This window comes from Neopelma chrysocephalum, unplaced genomic scaffold (assembly GCF_003984885.1).
Source record: "Neopelma chrysocephalum unplaced genomic scaffold, ASM398488v2 Primary Assembly neopelma1_147, whole genome shotgun sequence".
NCBI lineage: Eukaryota > Metazoa > Chordata > Aves > Passeriformes > Pipridae > Neopelma > Neopelma chrysocephalum.
The window spans coordinates 4,192,693-4,211,225 of NW_020897809.1; the positions used below are offsets into that span (position 1 = coordinate 4,192,693).

At 35.4% G+C, this 18,533-nt stretch overlaps 1 protein-coding gene across 5 annotated transcripts in view; it reads left to right on the forward strand.

Annotated features, from left to right (window-relative positions):
• The window catches only part of CACNA2D3 (calcium voltage-gated channel auxiliary subunit alpha2delta 3), a 409,434-nt gene that overhangs the window by 279,696 nt on the left and 111,205 nt on the right, over nucleotides 1-18,533 (forward strand). For 4 of the 5 annotated variants that reach the window (XR_003536951.1, XM_027700391.1, XM_027700389.1 and 1 more), the window contains one exon: nucleotides 11,330-11,347. The exons of the other annotated variant lie outside the window; for it this stretch is intronic. Coding sequence is in view for 3 of the 4 variants with exons in the window: in XM_027700391.1 (XP_027556192.1) it covers nucleotides 11,330-11,347 (18 nt within the window). In the remaining variant the exon portion in view is untranslated. The remainder of the gene's footprint in view (nucleotides 1-11,329; nucleotides 11,348-18,533) is intronic. 5 annotated transcript variants of the gene reach the window in all.

Genomic DNA, 18,533 nt, shown 5'->3' on the forward strand with positions numbered 1-18,533 from the left:
CCAATGACACACAGTGCCTTTGACTAAGGGGAGAGAAAATGCTTTGCATTTCCATCTTGTTTCATAGGGAATTTTCTGGTTTTGCTGTGACACAGAAATAAGATCAAAAGGTGACAAGTCACTAAGTAGAGAAAGAATTTGTTTCTAGATCCCTTCATGTTATGGTGGATCCAACATTTAGGAGGACATGTCTATACTGAGTGAAAATAACTACCTAAAGGCATTCACAACTAATAACTTTTTGTCCATCTTTGATCTTACTGCCTTCATTCTGAGTGAAATTGAGTTAATTATAATGAAATTGTAGCTATTTTGTCAGATATATTACTTTTTTCCGGCCTGTTTTTGTCTTCAGTTTTCACATAACAGATATTTTAGGGTAAATGATAATGTAGGAAAGCAGTGAATTTAGTATAATGTACTTAATCCCATCCTTTGATCTCATATTTGTCATTCTTTGACTTTCTGGAAGAAAGAGGGCAGTGAAGATGAAATATAATTTATCTGCGCTGCTGGAGTAAAACCCTGCAATAATAAGAAAGACTTATTAAATTATTGGTGGTATTCGAGCTTTGCTGCAGTGGCAGAATTCAGTGCAAAAAGAAAAGGAAGAACAGAGAAAAAGAGGAAATAATCTTCTCTTCTGTCTGTAGTTCTGCAGATAGGGAAGTTGTTGGTTATTTATAGCTCTCCTTTTTGGATAATTAGGAGCTTTCACGTACAACTCAGTCATGTACACAATAAGTATAAACATTAAAGTTCGTGTTTATCACAGTCATTATGAATAATATATACTTTGAAGTTAGGAATTCATGCAGAAATTATTCAGAAATACACTTTATTCTACAAAGAATAATAAGATGTTTCTTACTGATGCTCTTGCTGCTTGACAGCGAGGTGTTCGACCTTTGTCCACACCATTGTATTTTGTCAGATCAGATCTTTCCAAGCAAACATTTCCCCTAATGATTAGTTGAAAGGTGATTTAATCAGTTGGCAAATATATGATCTTCAGCAACATCAGTATGAGCAGGAGAAAGTTTAGAACACTTATAAGTATTTTCTCTGGAATTCATAAGAGCCATTTCAGCTGCCCTGATGTCAGTTTTTTCAGGAGGAAAAAGTAGTCACCCTAAATATTAGTTTATATTTGCTAGTTCTAGGAAAATCAGTAAAATCCCTAAGGACTCTCTAGGAAGAGCTCCTACAAGGACCCTACAGGGCCATTCTTTTTCCCTTTTTTACACTGCTTTATATATAGTGTAAGTACTACAAGCGAATACACATTAGAAAGTATATACTAATACCAAAAAACAACACAACTTACAGAGGTTTATAATGTCTTTCTGTTCTGTTGCAGCCAAATACCTCTGGATAATAATAAAGGCCTCAGTTTTCAATGTTGTTAGGTGTATTCCAGAAAACTGTCAAAAAAAAGTAAAAGTAAACTACCTAAGTCAGCTATGTGCTTGCATTCCATATGGGTTACATTTGTTGATTATTATTCTTCTTTATTTTACCCTCCAGTAAATCAGTAGTATCTCCATTTATGTACTTGGAGTTACACTGATGTAAACCAGAAGACACATTCATTGTGTCAGTTAAAAAAAAAAAAGTCAATTTAAGGGGCTTGGATTATACTTCTGTTGACTGAGGGAACATTCTAACATTTTCGTGGATTAAAGCCTTAAAACTTCAGAAATTTAAAAGTGAACAAAAAATTGCCTTTGTAGGAAAGAAAAGTTTTATTTTTCTTGCCTCCTTCACCTTGTCCTTTTTGTGTTACAGTTTAATTTTAGAAAATGGAGATACAGTGAAATCTGATTTTGCAATAATTAGGGATTTATGTCTTTGAAACTTTTCTCATGTAGTCAACTACAAGATAATGGGATCTATCCCATTTTAGGTCCTACCACGTCTAAAAACTACCTTAATGTCTGCAAACAGCTCTAGCTCTGAGATAGGCAAAAGAATTTTGAAAATTTTGAGACCTTTTCTTGTGAGTTTTTGTAGTTAGGAAAATTTTCTTGACCTGCTGGATAACGTAATAAGAGAGAAAAGAGTAGAAGGTGATGAGAAATTATGCCTTGGGCCAAAACGTTTTCTTGAACTAGATTTCACATGTGATGTATTAAACCATGGGAAACTGCATACTTGAAATCAATTTAGATCATCTAGAAATGCTCTCAGATTCCTGACCTTCTAACAATTTAGAACCTTAGCTATTGGCCATCAGGTCAAATTGGCCTTTAGGAAGCTTTGAACTTTAAAGCCGTGCAGAGTAAAAACAAAAAGCTTCTTCCAAAATAAAAGAAATGAGAAATGTAGCTCTTTCTTCCAAGGGAGTGAATCTTTATAGAACCTGATGAGTTCCCCTTGCAGTATAAAGAGTCCATAAAATGCTCTGTGGGTTTTTTGAGAAAGTGTAGGTATGAAATCCTGTTGTAAAACTAGAACAGTGAGTTACATTAACTATTTACTTCTTGGAGGGGTATGAAGTCAGAATCTGTTTCTCAAAGCAGAGGTAATGAACAGAATGTGGCATTGATTATGTCATTTTACCATTTATAATGGTAGCACCTACCCACAAACTGATATAAAAATTTTATAAAAAAAAGAAAATATGTATTGTTAGAGTAGGAGTTTATCCAACTAAGAGATTCACAATGTGAAATGGAGTGTTTTCTAAGATATTTTTGAAATACTTTGTTTTATCATGTAGTTTAAAAATAATGTTTCCAAAAGCTAGAGACTTAAACCTGCCTTCTGACCTGGTACATCTCTATTAGCTAATCAAGTCAGTTGCTTTGTTTATGCATGTGAACCTGAAACCACATGTTCCTAATTTGGAGACCACATAGTGGTCACCTTGCTACTAGAGTGTAGTATTTTAGCATATTGTTAATTTATTTCCAAAATACACATTGGGCATCTGATTCTCAAATTTTTATACAGAGCCTGAACACAATTTTTATGGCGATTTGTTCCTGGTTTCAAGGGTTATGCCTCCTTCCCTCACAAAGTAAAGCAGCACTTTTACATATCTATCTGTGCTCAACTCATGGGCTTCATGCAGTATTTTTATGCAGTGTTTTTGCACACAATTTATTCTTTCTTTTTCTTTCTGCTTCATCTGAACTTTTGCAATGTGCCAAGATGGACCCATCAGTGTTTGGCCCTTTCAAGGGCAAATGGATGAGCAAGAGAAAAGGTGATTATCTGAGAAACAGAATGAAGCTCTTTGAAAGCTTTGAAGCTTTTCGTTTAATTGTTGTGCATAAGCTGCCTTTCCTGCTGCTTTCTAGTGCCCTTGCTCTATTATCATATCTGTGAATTTCTTCCTCTCAGCAAATGAACTTGTCCTAAGATTTTGTTCATTCTTTCTTCCTTTAAAATGCATTCGCTGTTGTTTATCAGCTCAAATAATCTCATGAGCGTATGGTATCTATCTCATTGTGCCCTCCAGCAAACTACTCCATACAGAGCAGTTCTGGGCCATTGGTTACTACATTACCTTCAAGGTGTTTTGTACCAGCTAAATACAAAATCTGAACAAGAGTTTTGCTCATTCAGAAGCACTAAATAGGAAAAAAAAAAAATATAGTAACGTACTTGTTAGGCAAGTAAGCAGATCACTCCCTCTATAAAAATGTTCAATATTTTAATTCTAAAAGATAATTGGTTCCAGCACTTAGAGTCCTGTACTGGTTCCAGTCTTTGCATCAAACTTGTAGAATCAGCTACGTGATTTCAAAATATTTTTGGAACAACTTGTTTCTAAGTAATTAAGCAAAAGAGTAAATCCCATTAATTGCAACCTCCCTTCCCCTAAACCCAGCCCCATTTTTCTTTGCTTTGATATTTCTAGACTCTTTTGCATCACAGATTCGTGTTCTTGCATGATCAATTTAGTCCTCTACTTATCAAAAGCAAATAGATTACCTTTATTGTATGTACAGTCTTATTGATGAGTTTCTCACTGATAAGTTTTTCCCTATGCTTGATTCTTCTGGTCTTGTTCTTGTATATTGAACTTCAGTCATCTGAAGTCAATTAATTATTTCCTATCTTCTGCCTTTGTTTAAGTTTTAAACATGTCACAGTAGTTTTGCAGGTGCCTTGTTTTGTCCTGGTATTAGCCAAAGCTTTCTTTTTTTCAAATAGAAGTTTATTGATTCAATCATAAAGTAAAAACATCACTAGCTGACATAAAAAGAAGCTTAAATGAAAATAATGGAAAGCAAATTCAAATGGAATTAAATACTGTAAATAAGTTCTGCCAGCCCACTGATGTCAGGGCAGTTTTTTTAATGAATATTTTTATTATTAACCCTGTATCCTTGACACAAAATTATATATAAACTTTATAATGCGTCATTTTTTCCTTCATACCTGTAAATAGTGTCCCCTGCAAATGAGAAAATGTTTGCTTCTCCAGGGAACTGCTGGACATCAAGTAACTTACTGTCTGTTTCTCCATTTCATGTTCTGTTGTCACAGTCCAAACTGCTCTGATCTTAAATGGTGCAGTTTACATGTCATGGAGTAAATGGCAGCAAAAGATTCTTCTTCCATATTAAAAGCAAGATCCACAAGGTTAAACTAAATTTCTGGTTGAATTGTGCCTAACACAAATTTTCAGGTCCTAAAAACCTTTCATCGTGGTTGATTCCTTCACTCCCGTGAGGTTGTAGCTCCCATGAGCTACAGCAAGGGAGAAATGACCCTTTGGTTTCTAAACTGTACCCCTAAAATGCACAGATAGTTTGTGACAGTAAGGGAGAGGGACAGAGAATAAGGGAATGGAAGAGGAGCCTTGATACACCCTCTGGTGCTTCTGGACACACAGAAAAAATGGTACTCTGTGAAAAAAAGATGGAGAAAAGGGTAGTTTGGGATAATTCAACTATACATGCTCTTACAGCAGTTACCTTTTTAGACCATGTTGGATGATTAAAACTGTTTTAAAAGTACAATTCCATTCAATACAATCACAGTAAGCCTAGAAATCACAAACACAATTAGTAAATCTAATTTTTAGAAGACATTCTGGCTTGCTTTACACATTCATTAGATCAAATGCACTTTCATCCATCCTCAGAAAGGGGTTGTCTTTAGATGTTGGTCTTACATTGATATGTAGAGCAAGATTTAATATAGTGCAAGATCAAAACCCCACTAAACTCATTGCAGGATTCTCATTGACTCTAATAGGTACTGCATGAGGATCTTGTTTGGTTTGGCTTTGAGGCAAGTGTGGATTGTAATGTGGGAGAGAGAGGATGTGTGTTTAGATCCTAAGAGGATTTATGATTAAGAAATGATTTTTTTTTCCTAGAAAGACTGTCAAAGAACTTGCTCTTTTTCCAAATGTGAAAGGGCATCTATGTGAGAATAGACGAATAAACGAATATGTGTATATGCACCTATCTTCTGAGGTTGATTCTTTTTTCCTTCCTTCTTTTCCTTCCTTCCCTCTCCTGGTAATTCAAAAAAATTCTTTACAGTATAAAGGCCTTGCTTAGGGTTTTTTCACTGAAATACAAGTGTGATTTTTTTTTTCTTTTCAGCTCTTTTTTTACTCCAAAGCAGTTATTTTTCATTTAGTAGAACTATTTCTCTGGGAAGGATTCTCATGCTATTATCTATCATCCTTCTTAACAGCCTTTCTAAACATCTCATTTAGAAATAATTAGCAGTAGTAATAATTAAAATGCCACTATCTGTCCTCTAGAGGTGGTACAAAAGTATTAAGGAGAAAGAACCTCACCATATAATTTGATGCTGTTTTACATCTCACAAAATGTAATGTCCACAAGTATGTTGAAAGTTTCCACACAAAGTTCAGAGAGCAGATGCAGGCAGATATGACTTAATTAACTGTTTTAAAAGTTGAGCACATTTAGATTTTTTTTTGTGTTGATGTTTCTCATTTTAAAAACAAGATTGTTAGACAGTGCATTAGAAAGTCTTCAGTCATTTACATTAATAAGCAGTAAATTTATTTTAGAAAATATGTAAAATGTTCAAAAGGTGGAACCATTTTGTTAAAAAGATGTTAAGTATATGTAATTCTTTAGTATGCTCTACTATTTCTTAATTTCAACCTGATACCTTTGCACCTCTTGTGTTTTCATATTTCACAAGAGCTAACTTCTTTCTTCTCTGTCATTTTTAGGAATCCTTTTTAAAGACAGAACTAGAATTGTAGTTTTCATTTTTATTTTATGACTCTCTTCTCCATAGCAACATTTAGATTTCCTCTGATGGGCGTACTTTGTATGCAGTGCACAGTCTATCCTTGACTAAAATGCTGTAGTTTCTGAAAAATATGTGATAGCTCAGTAAAACAATTATGTGAACAAAGAAGGATTTGCTGTTAAATCCCTTGAAAATTCAAGTGCATTTTCCTTAGAGATGTCAGCCCAGTAAGGTGCAGGTTAATGTCATACTTTTAATATTTATACTGAAACCTTAACATCAGGAACGTCCCAGTAGGAGGCTGAATTTTATTTCTTCATCTGTGTGTGCATATAATCATCTGTGATGCCTGTAGTAGATGGTTCTAGAAAGGGGGGAATAAGTGCATAGATTGTAAAAGAAAAATCACCAAAATCATAATATTTAAATGCTGTATCTTATAGCAACTAAGCAAGCAGATTTTAGAGCAGAAAGTTTACATTTACTGTTAAAAACTAAGAGTGTGAATATTCTTTCTATTCTCTCCCAAGTTTTTTGCCTTTTATGGGAAGAGCTGGGGAAACCTGCCTGGTAATGTATGAAGTGCTTTGCATTTCTGCATTTGCCACAGCACTTCATATCTTTCCTGAAAGTATATTTTTAAAAAGTAAAAGTTCTAACCCGTACATCCAGTGCCAAATTCAGAGTCAATATGTGACATGAACAGGATGAGTCTGAACTTTGCAAACATCATAAATGTAACGATGACTTGAGGTTAAATTTAGTGCAGCTCCGAAAGTATTTACAGAAATGGCTGTACTATCAAAACCATATTCAGACTTGTTGACTATTTACTGACGTGTTTGTAGTTATTCCTATTGATTTTTATTGTATCTGATTATGAAACAATCAAGTCCATAGGGCTGTCAGCCTTTTTCTGACACTGGTGACATTTAAAAGCTTGACAGGAGAATAGGTCTGTGGAAATTAGGTCAGTGAATGTAAAATAAGAGTTACTTTTTTATTTTTCAATGCTTTAACATACGTACATTGCAATAATATATATTTTTTATAATGATAACTTCGTGCAATCATTGGAAAAATAGAAAATGGAAAATTAATTTCATAATGATATATGCCATTTTTATTTCTTTAGTAATAGAAGACAATTTTCTGATATAATAAGAAACTGTTGAGTGTAGTTTAGTCTTGCAAAAGATTTGGTTTTTGCTATTCTTCAAAAAAAACATAAGGTGGAATTCTGATCCAACAGAAGAGTAACTCTATAATTCTAATATGTTTTCCTTTAAGACTTTTAGACATGGTTGGAAATCTAGGCCATACAGTTGCATAGTGTTTTGAACAAATCGTTGAAACAGCTATAAAATATTTTAAAAGTGCTTTTTCTTTTGGAATTATCACTAAAACACAAAATCACTCTTGATGAACTTATTTTGTTAAGGGTGAAAGGAGACAGACTTTTACGAGGCATTTATCGGAACTCCTGGTCCTATAACACATGCCTCCTGCTTCTAAGACAGTATTTCAGGTCTCTCTGTGGTGTTGTGTGCTGCACTCATATTGGCCTCACAGTACCTGATCCAAACAATAGTGCAAAATCCTTGATGTTGGATCCCTTTGCCTGTCTTGAGTTGTTTTCCCATGTTAGAAGTGACTGTGATTGTTCTTTTTCTGATAATACCAAACACATTTCCATGAAGAGCTTGAAACAATACTAGATTATTTGCAAATGTGGACAGCATGACACTGTGTGCAACGATGGTATTGAAAAACCTCCTGCAGTTGTTTATTCTGTGTTACATTGTGTGACAGGACCTCAAGTTGACCTGAATTTGGAAGTGGAATTCTCAACATGTCTTACTGGCATCAAACATATTGTGAACCTCAGGGGGCTTGCAGTTTCTGAGGAGTAATGTTTTAAAATCCAAAAGAGAATAAGAAAATGTGAGACAGCAAATGGCCAGGCTTCCTCCCTGCATCTATGCCCCATCCTTAAAGACAATCACCAGAGGGAGGAAGAGACACTAGTAAAAAATAAATAGGAACAGGAGGTACTTTGGTATGGTTGGAGCTGAATAAAACCACTGAAAGGGCAGAATTTATCATGGGTATAAGTAGAATAGAAAGACCTGCAGTGCTTGAGGGCCAGGGAAAGATCACACAGTTTATTGCAAAACTGCCTCTTAGCAGTGTGTAAAGCAAACCACAGGAATCAGAGGTACCCACTGGGTTTTACACAGAGACAGGCAGTTTTTAGACTATCCAATAAAGGGTCAGACCAGAGGACTATTACTATTATTGTTAGGAAAATTATTTGTTTCCTATGGCCTCCCAGAAGGGGTAATGTCAGACAAACCTCCACAGTTTATTTCAAAGGAATTTGTAGCAATTATTAAAGTGAATTGCTGACATATAGGATCTTGTAACAGCCAAGTTTCAAATCAGCAGTGGAATGAAGATTTATCTGACTGGAACAAAGACAGATTTTTTTTTTTAAGGAAAAGACTGTGAACCTGGATTTTGAAGCTTAGGTGAAAAGTGTCAAGCCCAGGAAAAAGCATGATGGAATGTAGATCTTGTCTGCTGGCCTTATTATTCTTAATCAAGGTTGTGACTACTAATATTTCAGAACAAGGAAGTATTCTTGATTTTATAAGAGGTTATATAAATTCAGCAATAGATAATACAGTTCTCTAATTTGTATCAACATGCTCTTGAAAATAATCTGAGTAAAAGCAATAGGGATGTTTTCATATGCAAAAGTGTGTAGCATCTAGTGTTTGTGGTAATTATTAATAGGAAATCCTCACTTGCATTCCATCTGACTGTAACTCCCTCACATGGCCAAACTTGACCAAATTGTATTTATCTGAAGGAATGTGCTTAAATGGGAGTAAACTCAAGTTCTGAAAAGAAGTAGTAAAAATTACATCGAAGAGTATTAATATTTGTATAAGAATTTAATATAAATTTGAGGTCCCAATAGAACCTTGTGTGGGTCCATGCATTTGTGTTTTGGCTTTTTTCGTTTGTTCAGGTTTTTAATTCTTTTGTTCAGGTAGGAAGACACACACACCACACGGCCCCTACACCCCTTTCTCTGAACCTCTCTCCCCTGTCTGGGACCATCAACTTTCCAATTTAGTTTGAATGTTATCTTCAAATAACAGTTTCTGCAATGATACTTCTGTACCTAACATTGCATATGCTGCGTTGGCTGCCTTGACTGCACTTGACATACTCTTTGGTGGAAGATGGCATGTAAATTAGCTCCTTATGAAAACATGAGTTTGCTATGTGTAGTGGGCTTGGGGAAACCATAGCGTTCTTCAGGATTTATTCCCAAATAGGGAGTTTGGGCATCAGTCTTCACTGCACCTGTCTTTATCTCAGATGCCAATGAAAAGATGCTTGTAATTTTTACATGTATTTAACAAGATGGCATTAACAAAAAAACCAGCCCAAAAACACAAAAACAAAACCCCCACAAAAAAGTGTTACAGAGCAAACCTGTTTCATTGCTATAATAGCAAATTTAAAAAAATCATGTTCCAACATTCTTCTTTTGTCTGAATGTAAAAAAGAAGAAACTTCCACTTCTCAGAGTCGAAGTAGTAAACCAAGTAAAAAACTAATAAGTAGTTAAACTTTAAAGAAAGGCTTTAAAGTGCTCTAACCTGTTATACAGCATTAAGATCATGTATTTACAGTTCAGAGATATCTGTACTTTCTGCAGCAACCCTTGTATATGGTTCAATGTAATCAATTATTAAAAACCCCGGGCTTTTAAAGAAACACATAGAGGTTATACTTTAATGTGATCATGGTTTGTATTTTGCTGTCGGATTGCTGAAGTTTTAGCATGACAGAATTTTACTTGCAGAAATTGTCCCTGCCATGAATTTTGTTACATTTTATATTGTGAAAACAAAGAAATTGTGGCTGGTTGCTCCCAGTGTTTGTGGATTAGAGATAACGTGACAGTTCCCTTTTGTGACGTGTTGTGATGTGGATATCTGCTTTTAGCAGAGGACCCTGTGGAAGTTGGTTTTTTTTCTATTTGTTTTAATTCAGAGCAAGGACAAAAGGTCAGTCAGAAGCTCACTAGAGATCTTGAAGGTCTTTTTTGCATTTGACATCGATTCACCTGCCTATTTCTAACTGTTGCCTTTAAAGAACAATTTGTATGAGAAAAACAAATTTTCTGAGAAGGTGGATTTAGCACAAGGCTAAATTGCTATGTATGGTGGATATCTCTACAAGTATGAAGTAGGAAGAGAAGAATTCAGAAAAAGGGAAAACTGTATTGGTCCTATAATACTTTGGTTTTCTGACTTCCTCCCCTACAATGGGTTTTCTTTTTTCTAAAGTGAAAACAGAACCCATCCTTCAACTCTTGATAACCAAGGTATTTTATATGTAATGGAGTCTCCTGCCTGCTCTCCCTGCCTTTCTACGTGAGTTGTTGCTTACAGTAAATAGTGTGCATACAGTCAGGGTTGTCTAAGAACATCTGTGTGATATAAATATGCATATATGCATAAACACTTATCTTTTACTTGCATATATGGACATATAATCATACTTGTCTTTACAGCACAGAAATGTATTGTTCTATGCATAATGTATTGTATATTATGCATGTATTATAACATGTTTACATAAGCAGTTACTAACTTTTTCTTACTGTTTTGTTTTTCTTTCCTCTGTTATGGAGAATATAGCCTTCTACTTTAATATGATAATCTGCTCTTGATGTCCATGTCATTTAAAACTAAAGCTATCTTTATATTGAATTATATTTGTGAGCAGGAAGATGGAACTACTTCACAGTTCACGTGTGATACCATATCTGATGAGAAAACAATCCCTCTCTTAGCGTCATGGTATTTAACAAATTGCATGGTGCTTTTGTGATACCTAGTAGAGAAGCTGTCAAATCATAAACTCAGTTTAAAAGCCCTCAATAAGTTAAATCAATTGGCAGTGTAAACCTGGTTCCTCTAGTTTCTTTCCTCTATACCTTGGTTTATATTATGCTTATGATTTTATTAATACAACAGCTAAAGTAGCTGTTCAAATTAATTTAGTATATAATGATTGCTTGTTCTGTTTTGTTGTTTTCCAGCTCCCTCAGGCTCAAAAGGTAAAATATTTTAATCCAGTCTCAGTCATTCAAAGCAGTCACCAGTCCTTCATGTTTCCATGGTGGTGTGAGTGTGGTACAGCAGTGATCAGTGAAACAGTTCACTGTGAGGGGCTCTGGACTGGGCTGCAGGAAGGGAGCTCACATTCAGCCCAGCTGAGGAACCTGCTCAGAGCAGCTCCTCAAATGTATGAGCTATTTTAACATGATAGGCATCTAGTAGCCTACAACTTGGAAACAACGGGGAGGCTATTTTATCAACAATTTGAAATAATAGTAAGGATTACAAAATATAAAACCACCCCATTACTCCATGTGAAACATCTCTGAATCATTTTGTCTCTGCAGAACCCATGGTATAGCTGGTACCCTTTCACTGATCCCCGCTGTATCTCTCAGCACACCTCTGAACACATTCAACATTTGACTTCTCTAATAGGTTGCATAGTTTTTGTAGAATGTGCTCTTGCCTTTCAACCACTTCTGCATCGATATGGTATGATAGCAGAGCCACCACTGCACATCATGATAGCACAGTGATTGTGGCAAAGTTGAAGGATTGCTTGATGCCTGTTGCATCATCCTTATATATTTCACAAATATAATTAAAGCTTCCAGAAACTAGAAAATGTAGATGCTGTTTTGTGGGTTTGGTAAAAAATATTAAAATGAAAAAAGGGGAAGTTGCAATACTTACTTGTCCAAATTGTTCTTAATGTTCTTGGTAATGTACCTTTAATAAGGAGTCACAGCAATTAATCAGATAAACATCATTGATAAATTATGACAAAAGTTCAGTAGTTAATGAAAGCTATAGGTGAAGTGATCTTCAATGAATAGCTTTCAAAGAATGGTGAGGGCCTCCATGGAAATCAGAACTTAACTCTTGATTAACTAACTTTTTAGTTTAAAAAGCAAGAAATATGAGATGGGAGCTTTTATTTTTATGATGCTATGTATATTCAAAATTTTCTTGTTCATGGAACTCAGAAAATTCTATTACAAATCTGCAGCTAATGTGCTATTTTGTGACACTGGGCTGTGTCTGTAGTTTGTTCTTGTTTTGATAGTTGCAGAACATGGTACCAAAAAATGTTGCTTTTTTTTTTCTTCTGGAAATAGATGGTTTAAAGAAATATTTTGTTTACAGCTTCCAGGAAAAGTAGAAGGACTCAAAGAGTTGCTAGACTGGCTAACTTTGGCTTTTTCATATTCACCTGCTTGTGTAAATGTTTGTGCCAAATGCTTCTCTTAGTTTGCAGAAAGAAGAGAGAGTGAGGCTATAATGTGCTGATACAGAATGATGCAACCAGTCAGGCTGTTTACCAGATTGTGTCGTGTAATACTGTGTTACCTATTCTGCTGTCCACAATTCTGAGCTGTTAAATAATATTTTTGTACAAATTACTAAAGTTCAAGGGTAGTGAAAAAGCACACAGTTTTCATAGAAGGTCAAAAATGCTGGATTTTGGAGTGCTTACCCCTTGAGCAAACTAATGCAGAGCTAAAGCCACATATTTTATATATGCATTCATAGCTGGTGAATTGTTCTAACTGACTGTGTACTACTTTAGTGCAAAGAAAGAGGACAGGGCTGGGAAGGAAGGAATGGGATGGAGAGGGAGGACAGACACACGTAATTCCCGAGGGCTTTGATAACTTCAGGCAAGAAATATTCCTTTTTATAAGCTTGGCCTGACAGCTTATGAACAAAATTAGAGAATCTCTTGCTCTCTGCAAGGTGAAGGGAAGCAGCACAGCTGATGCATGCCTTTATGAATGACTTAGTCACTGGTGTACGTGTTTTGCCATATGGTGTCTGAGCTTGTACTGTATTTTTGTTGGAATCTATGTATCATCCTGCAAATGTTTTCTCTATAAACATTTCAAACAGTCATGTCTCTCTAAACATGTTCACTTTAATCTTTGAGTGATCTGAAAGAAAAATGTGGCATTTCAAGTTTACCTTTACTATTTTATATCCATTATAAATAGTTCATCATCTTGATGAAATTTGTTATGTCTTATGTGTGAAAGACTTTGGCTACAGTCTTTTCAGTGTTTAGTCAATGTTCTGTGGTGATTAGCTATTGATTTTGAAGACCTGTAAGTTCTCAATCAGCAGTTAAATAACAATTAAAACTGTGACTGGTATGCTCTCTGCTCCAAGTCAAACCTTGCAAATTCAGAATTGGAGCACAGGCGAAAGTATGAGGAGTTTAAGGTGGATGTGTCTGTTGTACCATGATATTTGTCTTGAAAAGATCTTTGTGATATATCCTGCACTTAAAATAAGAAATAATACAGAACCAAAACGAAAACCAAGAAAAAACCCCTCACCATAATTTCAGGCAATAGAGACGCTGATTTACTGTGGTTATGTAGCTCTCAGAACAAAATATATCTAGGAAGAGCTAATGTATCTGAAAGAAAGAACCACTACCAGACAAATGAAACAAATTCATTTGAATTTTACTTGTCCTCTATGTTGCTTTTCTGCACGTTTTCAGGTAGCCATCCCACAGGGCTGTGAAAATAGCAGTAAAATAAACTAATAACTCAAATGTACCAATTTTCAGATTTGGTTTCCAAAATGACCTTTATCTTTGAAATGCTTAGGAAAAACAACTTTTTGTATTCATCAGAGAGGAAAAACTATTCTTCCTTAATAGTTAAAAGAAGTGTTTTGTTTCCTAGTAGGAAAGCTTTACTTGCTTTCTTGAGCAATCACAGCAGGAGTCAAAAGCTGTTGCTCTGCTCCTGCTGTGATGTTTTGTTCTACTTTGCTTGAGTGAAAAGGTAGAAGTGAATAAATTAGGCACACAAATCAGAAGCAAGTGGTTGTGTTTAGGAACATTTAGGATTTTTTTTTTAATTATTCTCTCATGAATGAAATCATATTTCCTCCATATAGAAATGTTTTGATGATATTTGTTGCCAAAAGTTCCTGACAGCTTTCTTCTCTCTTTCTGTGTTATCCCTTAACTTCTGTAAGTAGTGCTGTGCCCTCCTTTTATCTTGATGCTATCATCTCTCAGCTATTTGGGAGCATCATTTATCATTTCCTGCATCGTTTACCTTATACTTTGAAGAGTTGAATTAACTGTCACTGGGAATAGAAAATAGAAAATTTGCAAAGCTACTATTTCATTGAAGTGCATGACTAGTGATTTTAGCATTTTTATGAAATGATAGTAATTAAGTTGAATCTAATGAAGTACAAAATAATCATAAACAGTTTGATTTAGCATTCCTTTGGATCTGTTTTGTGCTGATGAGGTGCTATTGTCTCTCGGTTTCATGCTGTATATAGTGATTCATTCAGAAAACCATGTCAAAATTTTCACTTACATGTTAATTGCAATCTTGAATTTAGTTTCCAAACTTCTCTCTAACATTCCTCAACAAGCAATCTGACTTTTCATAACATTTTTGAGTCAGCAGTTTATGAACTCTAAGTAACTATTTTGCAATATGAGAGTTTTTCTTGGCGTTTCATTTCTGTGTGCTAAACCTGGAAATGACTCTTTAACTTAATGCACCCACACAGGTTCCTATATTGTCTCAGGCCATAATTTAAATCTATGCCAAAATAATAGTTACTCCTTATTCCTTTAGTCTGTATAAAACACAGTTAAATTAATGAATATTACACAAATTCCAGTTCTCTGGTACTTCCTGCCTGCCTCTTGTGTCTAATCAGCACATAAAAGTACAGTAGTCACAGACCAAGACAACACCTTGTGAAGCAAGTTTATGCAGAGTGGGAAAGGAAGAAGGGGGGGTTGGGAAGGTGGCAGAGTTATAACAAAGTAGTGAAGAAAAAAAAACCCAAAAGCTTTGGCATGAACCCCATACTTCAAATACATCCCCGAGGAACTGCTGCCTGCCCTGGGTAAAGGTTCAGCAGCAGCGTTGTGGCAACCACAGTCAGCGCTGGTGCCTTGTCAGAGGGTTTGCAGTGTTCCCACAGTTTCACCCCACTTTCAGCCCCTCTGAATACAGCAGTGTTTCCCCCCTACTTTTCTATTTGTTTCTTTTCACAAGGCTGTGCAGCCTATGCCAGCAGATCTTCACTTTGTCCTCTTTCCTTACTGATGTTCCTCAAACCCTGCTTTCTTCCAGACCTACAGACCAAAGGTTCCTGTGTCATTATAGTTGCACAACCCTCCCCAAACAGTTGCTCAGGTGCCTCATCATTAACCCTGCTTAATTCTTTGATTCAGAATGTTAGCTCTAATTTTAAGTCCTCCAGGTACAATGGTCTAGGGGCCTTTTCTGCATTTCAGCCTGTTGGTGATTTGATTAAACAAAGCTCCTGTTGTGGGATGGTGAAAAATCAACTAGGAACACTGTAGATCCAGGGAGATTAGAATTCAAAAGAATATTATTGGCCTAGAGATTATTCTATGAGAAAATTTGGGCATTGCTGTGGTTATTTGATAGTTCCCATGAATCAGAATTGGTGAGAGATTAATCTGACTTTACACGACACTGTTTGCTGCAACAGATACCCTGTTCTGTGGAAATGCACTACAGTTATTGCAATCCCATATAAGTGCAAAAATGAAGAATATGTCAAGCAAGAGAAAAGTTTGCGTAAAAAATTGTCTTACTTAGTTTTGCTAAGCATTGTTTAAATTGGGAAATGAAAACTGCATAAAATTAGCACTATGGAACAGTCCTGCTAAGATTTTCTAATATATATCATAGACATAATAAATCCAAATTAAAAGTATTTTTTTTAAGTTTCAGATCTCATATTTTCTTAGATGAATATTTATTTCATCTGGTGAGATTTGATGAAAAATTTTAGAAACCCTGACACAAGTTGTGGTTGTCTAAAACACCACGTCTAAACTCTGAAAGATACTAGAAAATATATGAGGTTTAGATCTCAAAATTTATTTCCTTTCTGTGATTATAGTTCTAAAATCAGCAATAAAAAGTAGAATTGCCCCATCAAATCTGCCTTTTATTTAAATCAATTTGTTTATTGTTTACTTTGGTGGGGGGGTTGTTTTTATTTTTTTTTTTGTTTGTAAGTAAAAATTAGGGTGTGTGTATTTTTAACACATATAAAACCACCATTTCTTAGTCAACAAAAGTGAAACAGTATTGCATAATGACTTAAAACAAAGGTCAGGAGTCTAAAAAAGGGTCATGGGCTTCATTATAATAATTGCACGATATATGTAAATAGGAATAACAATGTATTAACAGTGATGGATATGGATGCTACTGACTCTGTGTCAGAAATTCTGGACAACCTCCTGTAACTCTTCTTGATTATACACCCCTAAGGAAAGTGTTTCAGGGATGTATTTCAAATTCCTCTTTCTGTAAAGGAAACACCTAAGGAAATGGATATTCTTTCCTGTATATGCATTTCTGGACTAATTCCAGAGCCTGCCTTAGTCTTTGTCCTGGGGATGGATGCTAGTGCTGGATGTGAGGCTAAACTTTAAGGGGCTAACTCTAAGAGGATCTTCTTTATTTGTTGTTGCTGAAGATCTATTTGGGTTTGGTCTGAGGGGAGGGTAACCATCTACAGCAGTGAATTAAAGGGAAAACTGTAGAAGTTAAATCTCCTTCCAGAAGGAATTTTTCTCCAATTATGAAACTATTACTGCTAGGCATTACAGGTCTGTGACTTTCTCAGACAGTAAGTTCTGTTTCTTTATTCTAAACACCCAAGAGACATTTATCCTGGGAATGCATTTTTCCTCATTCTTGAGATTTTTTTTTAAAAGGTTTGTTATTGTTTGCTCAGCATTTTATCAAACTGAGTGTCCGTGGCCCTTGTACAGTTTTCTGCCTAAAACTGTTACCACTGCATCTTTTCAACAGAGCAACTTCCTGTGGCAGATCACTGGTGCTGTTTCTTTCATTCATCATTTTAGATGATGAATGTAGTGATAACTTACCAAATCCTAGGATCTAGCTGAAATCTGTGTTTTTCTTTGGGGGTCTAGTTTTACTTTCTCTTGCCAATTTGATCCAAAGTAGCAATTCTGAGACAAAACATACTGGTGCAAGTTGGACAAGCTACAAGAACTTATTTTTTTTGCAATGCTATTAGATGAACATTTGAGAAATGAATATTCCAAAGCATATTTCATTCCAACTTCAAATTGACTGCCCTCAAGCACTGAAAGACATGTATTTTTATTCTACCATGGTAATTCCATGGTTTAGAGAGCCATAGGAATAATAATAATTAAACTACTTTTGTTTATTTGAGGGTATCTTTCCAGACTTGGAGGAATAAGAAACATCTGAGGGGCCCTAGAGTTCAATAGTCTCCCATATGCATGAATCCACACAGATTTAATATTTCACTGATCAGAATTCCCATAAATTCTTATTTAATTAAATCAAAATTTTTATAAGTTTACTATCCAGTCAAACACTGTCAAATATTTGGCATTTTGAAGCTAATGTTGCCTTGTATTTTTCTGGTAATGGTGGTTCTTTTTAAATAGTGGTAGATGTCTTCTTAAATATTCTCTCACCTGACAAAAGAGGTTTACTACTTTGACTCATGATGTAAAAGAGGTGGGAATAGCTTCTACTAAGGGCAAAAAAGAAAGAAAATGAAAATGTGAGTGGAAACTAAGCTTAGAAGAAGATTAAATTGAGGTTTGTTTTGTTGTTTTTCATTTATTAATAAACATTAGAAGAAGTTATGTTATTATGAGTTGATGTTTCTAGTAGAAGATGAAATTTGTAGTGTCCTCAAATGTAGAAATAAATCAAAAATTAACAGTTCAGCAGATAGGTAGAGAATCAAATAATATCTGAAATGACTGGTGGAATAACAGGCTGCAATGTGAAAACTTTATTGTACACTGGCAGTACTACAAAAGATGCTCATTCAGTGTAGAGATGAGTCCTTTTTTTCTGGTTTTTGGAGGAGAAACTTGAATATGAAAAAATACCCCATTGCAAAGGAGCAGGGAGGTCTGTAGTGAGAGCTCTTCACACTGTTTTCGCATCACTGCGGAGAATTCATTCAGACTCAAACCCCTGGGGTAGACAGCAGAAGCAACTCAAGTCTCACACACAGCTGGGGACTCCCAGACACATCCCTGCTCCTTTCCTGCCTGAGGAAGTAGGCAGCCCAATCCTGGTCACCAGATTAGTCTGACCAGTAGAATAGCGAAGACTGGTGAGGTAGTAAAAA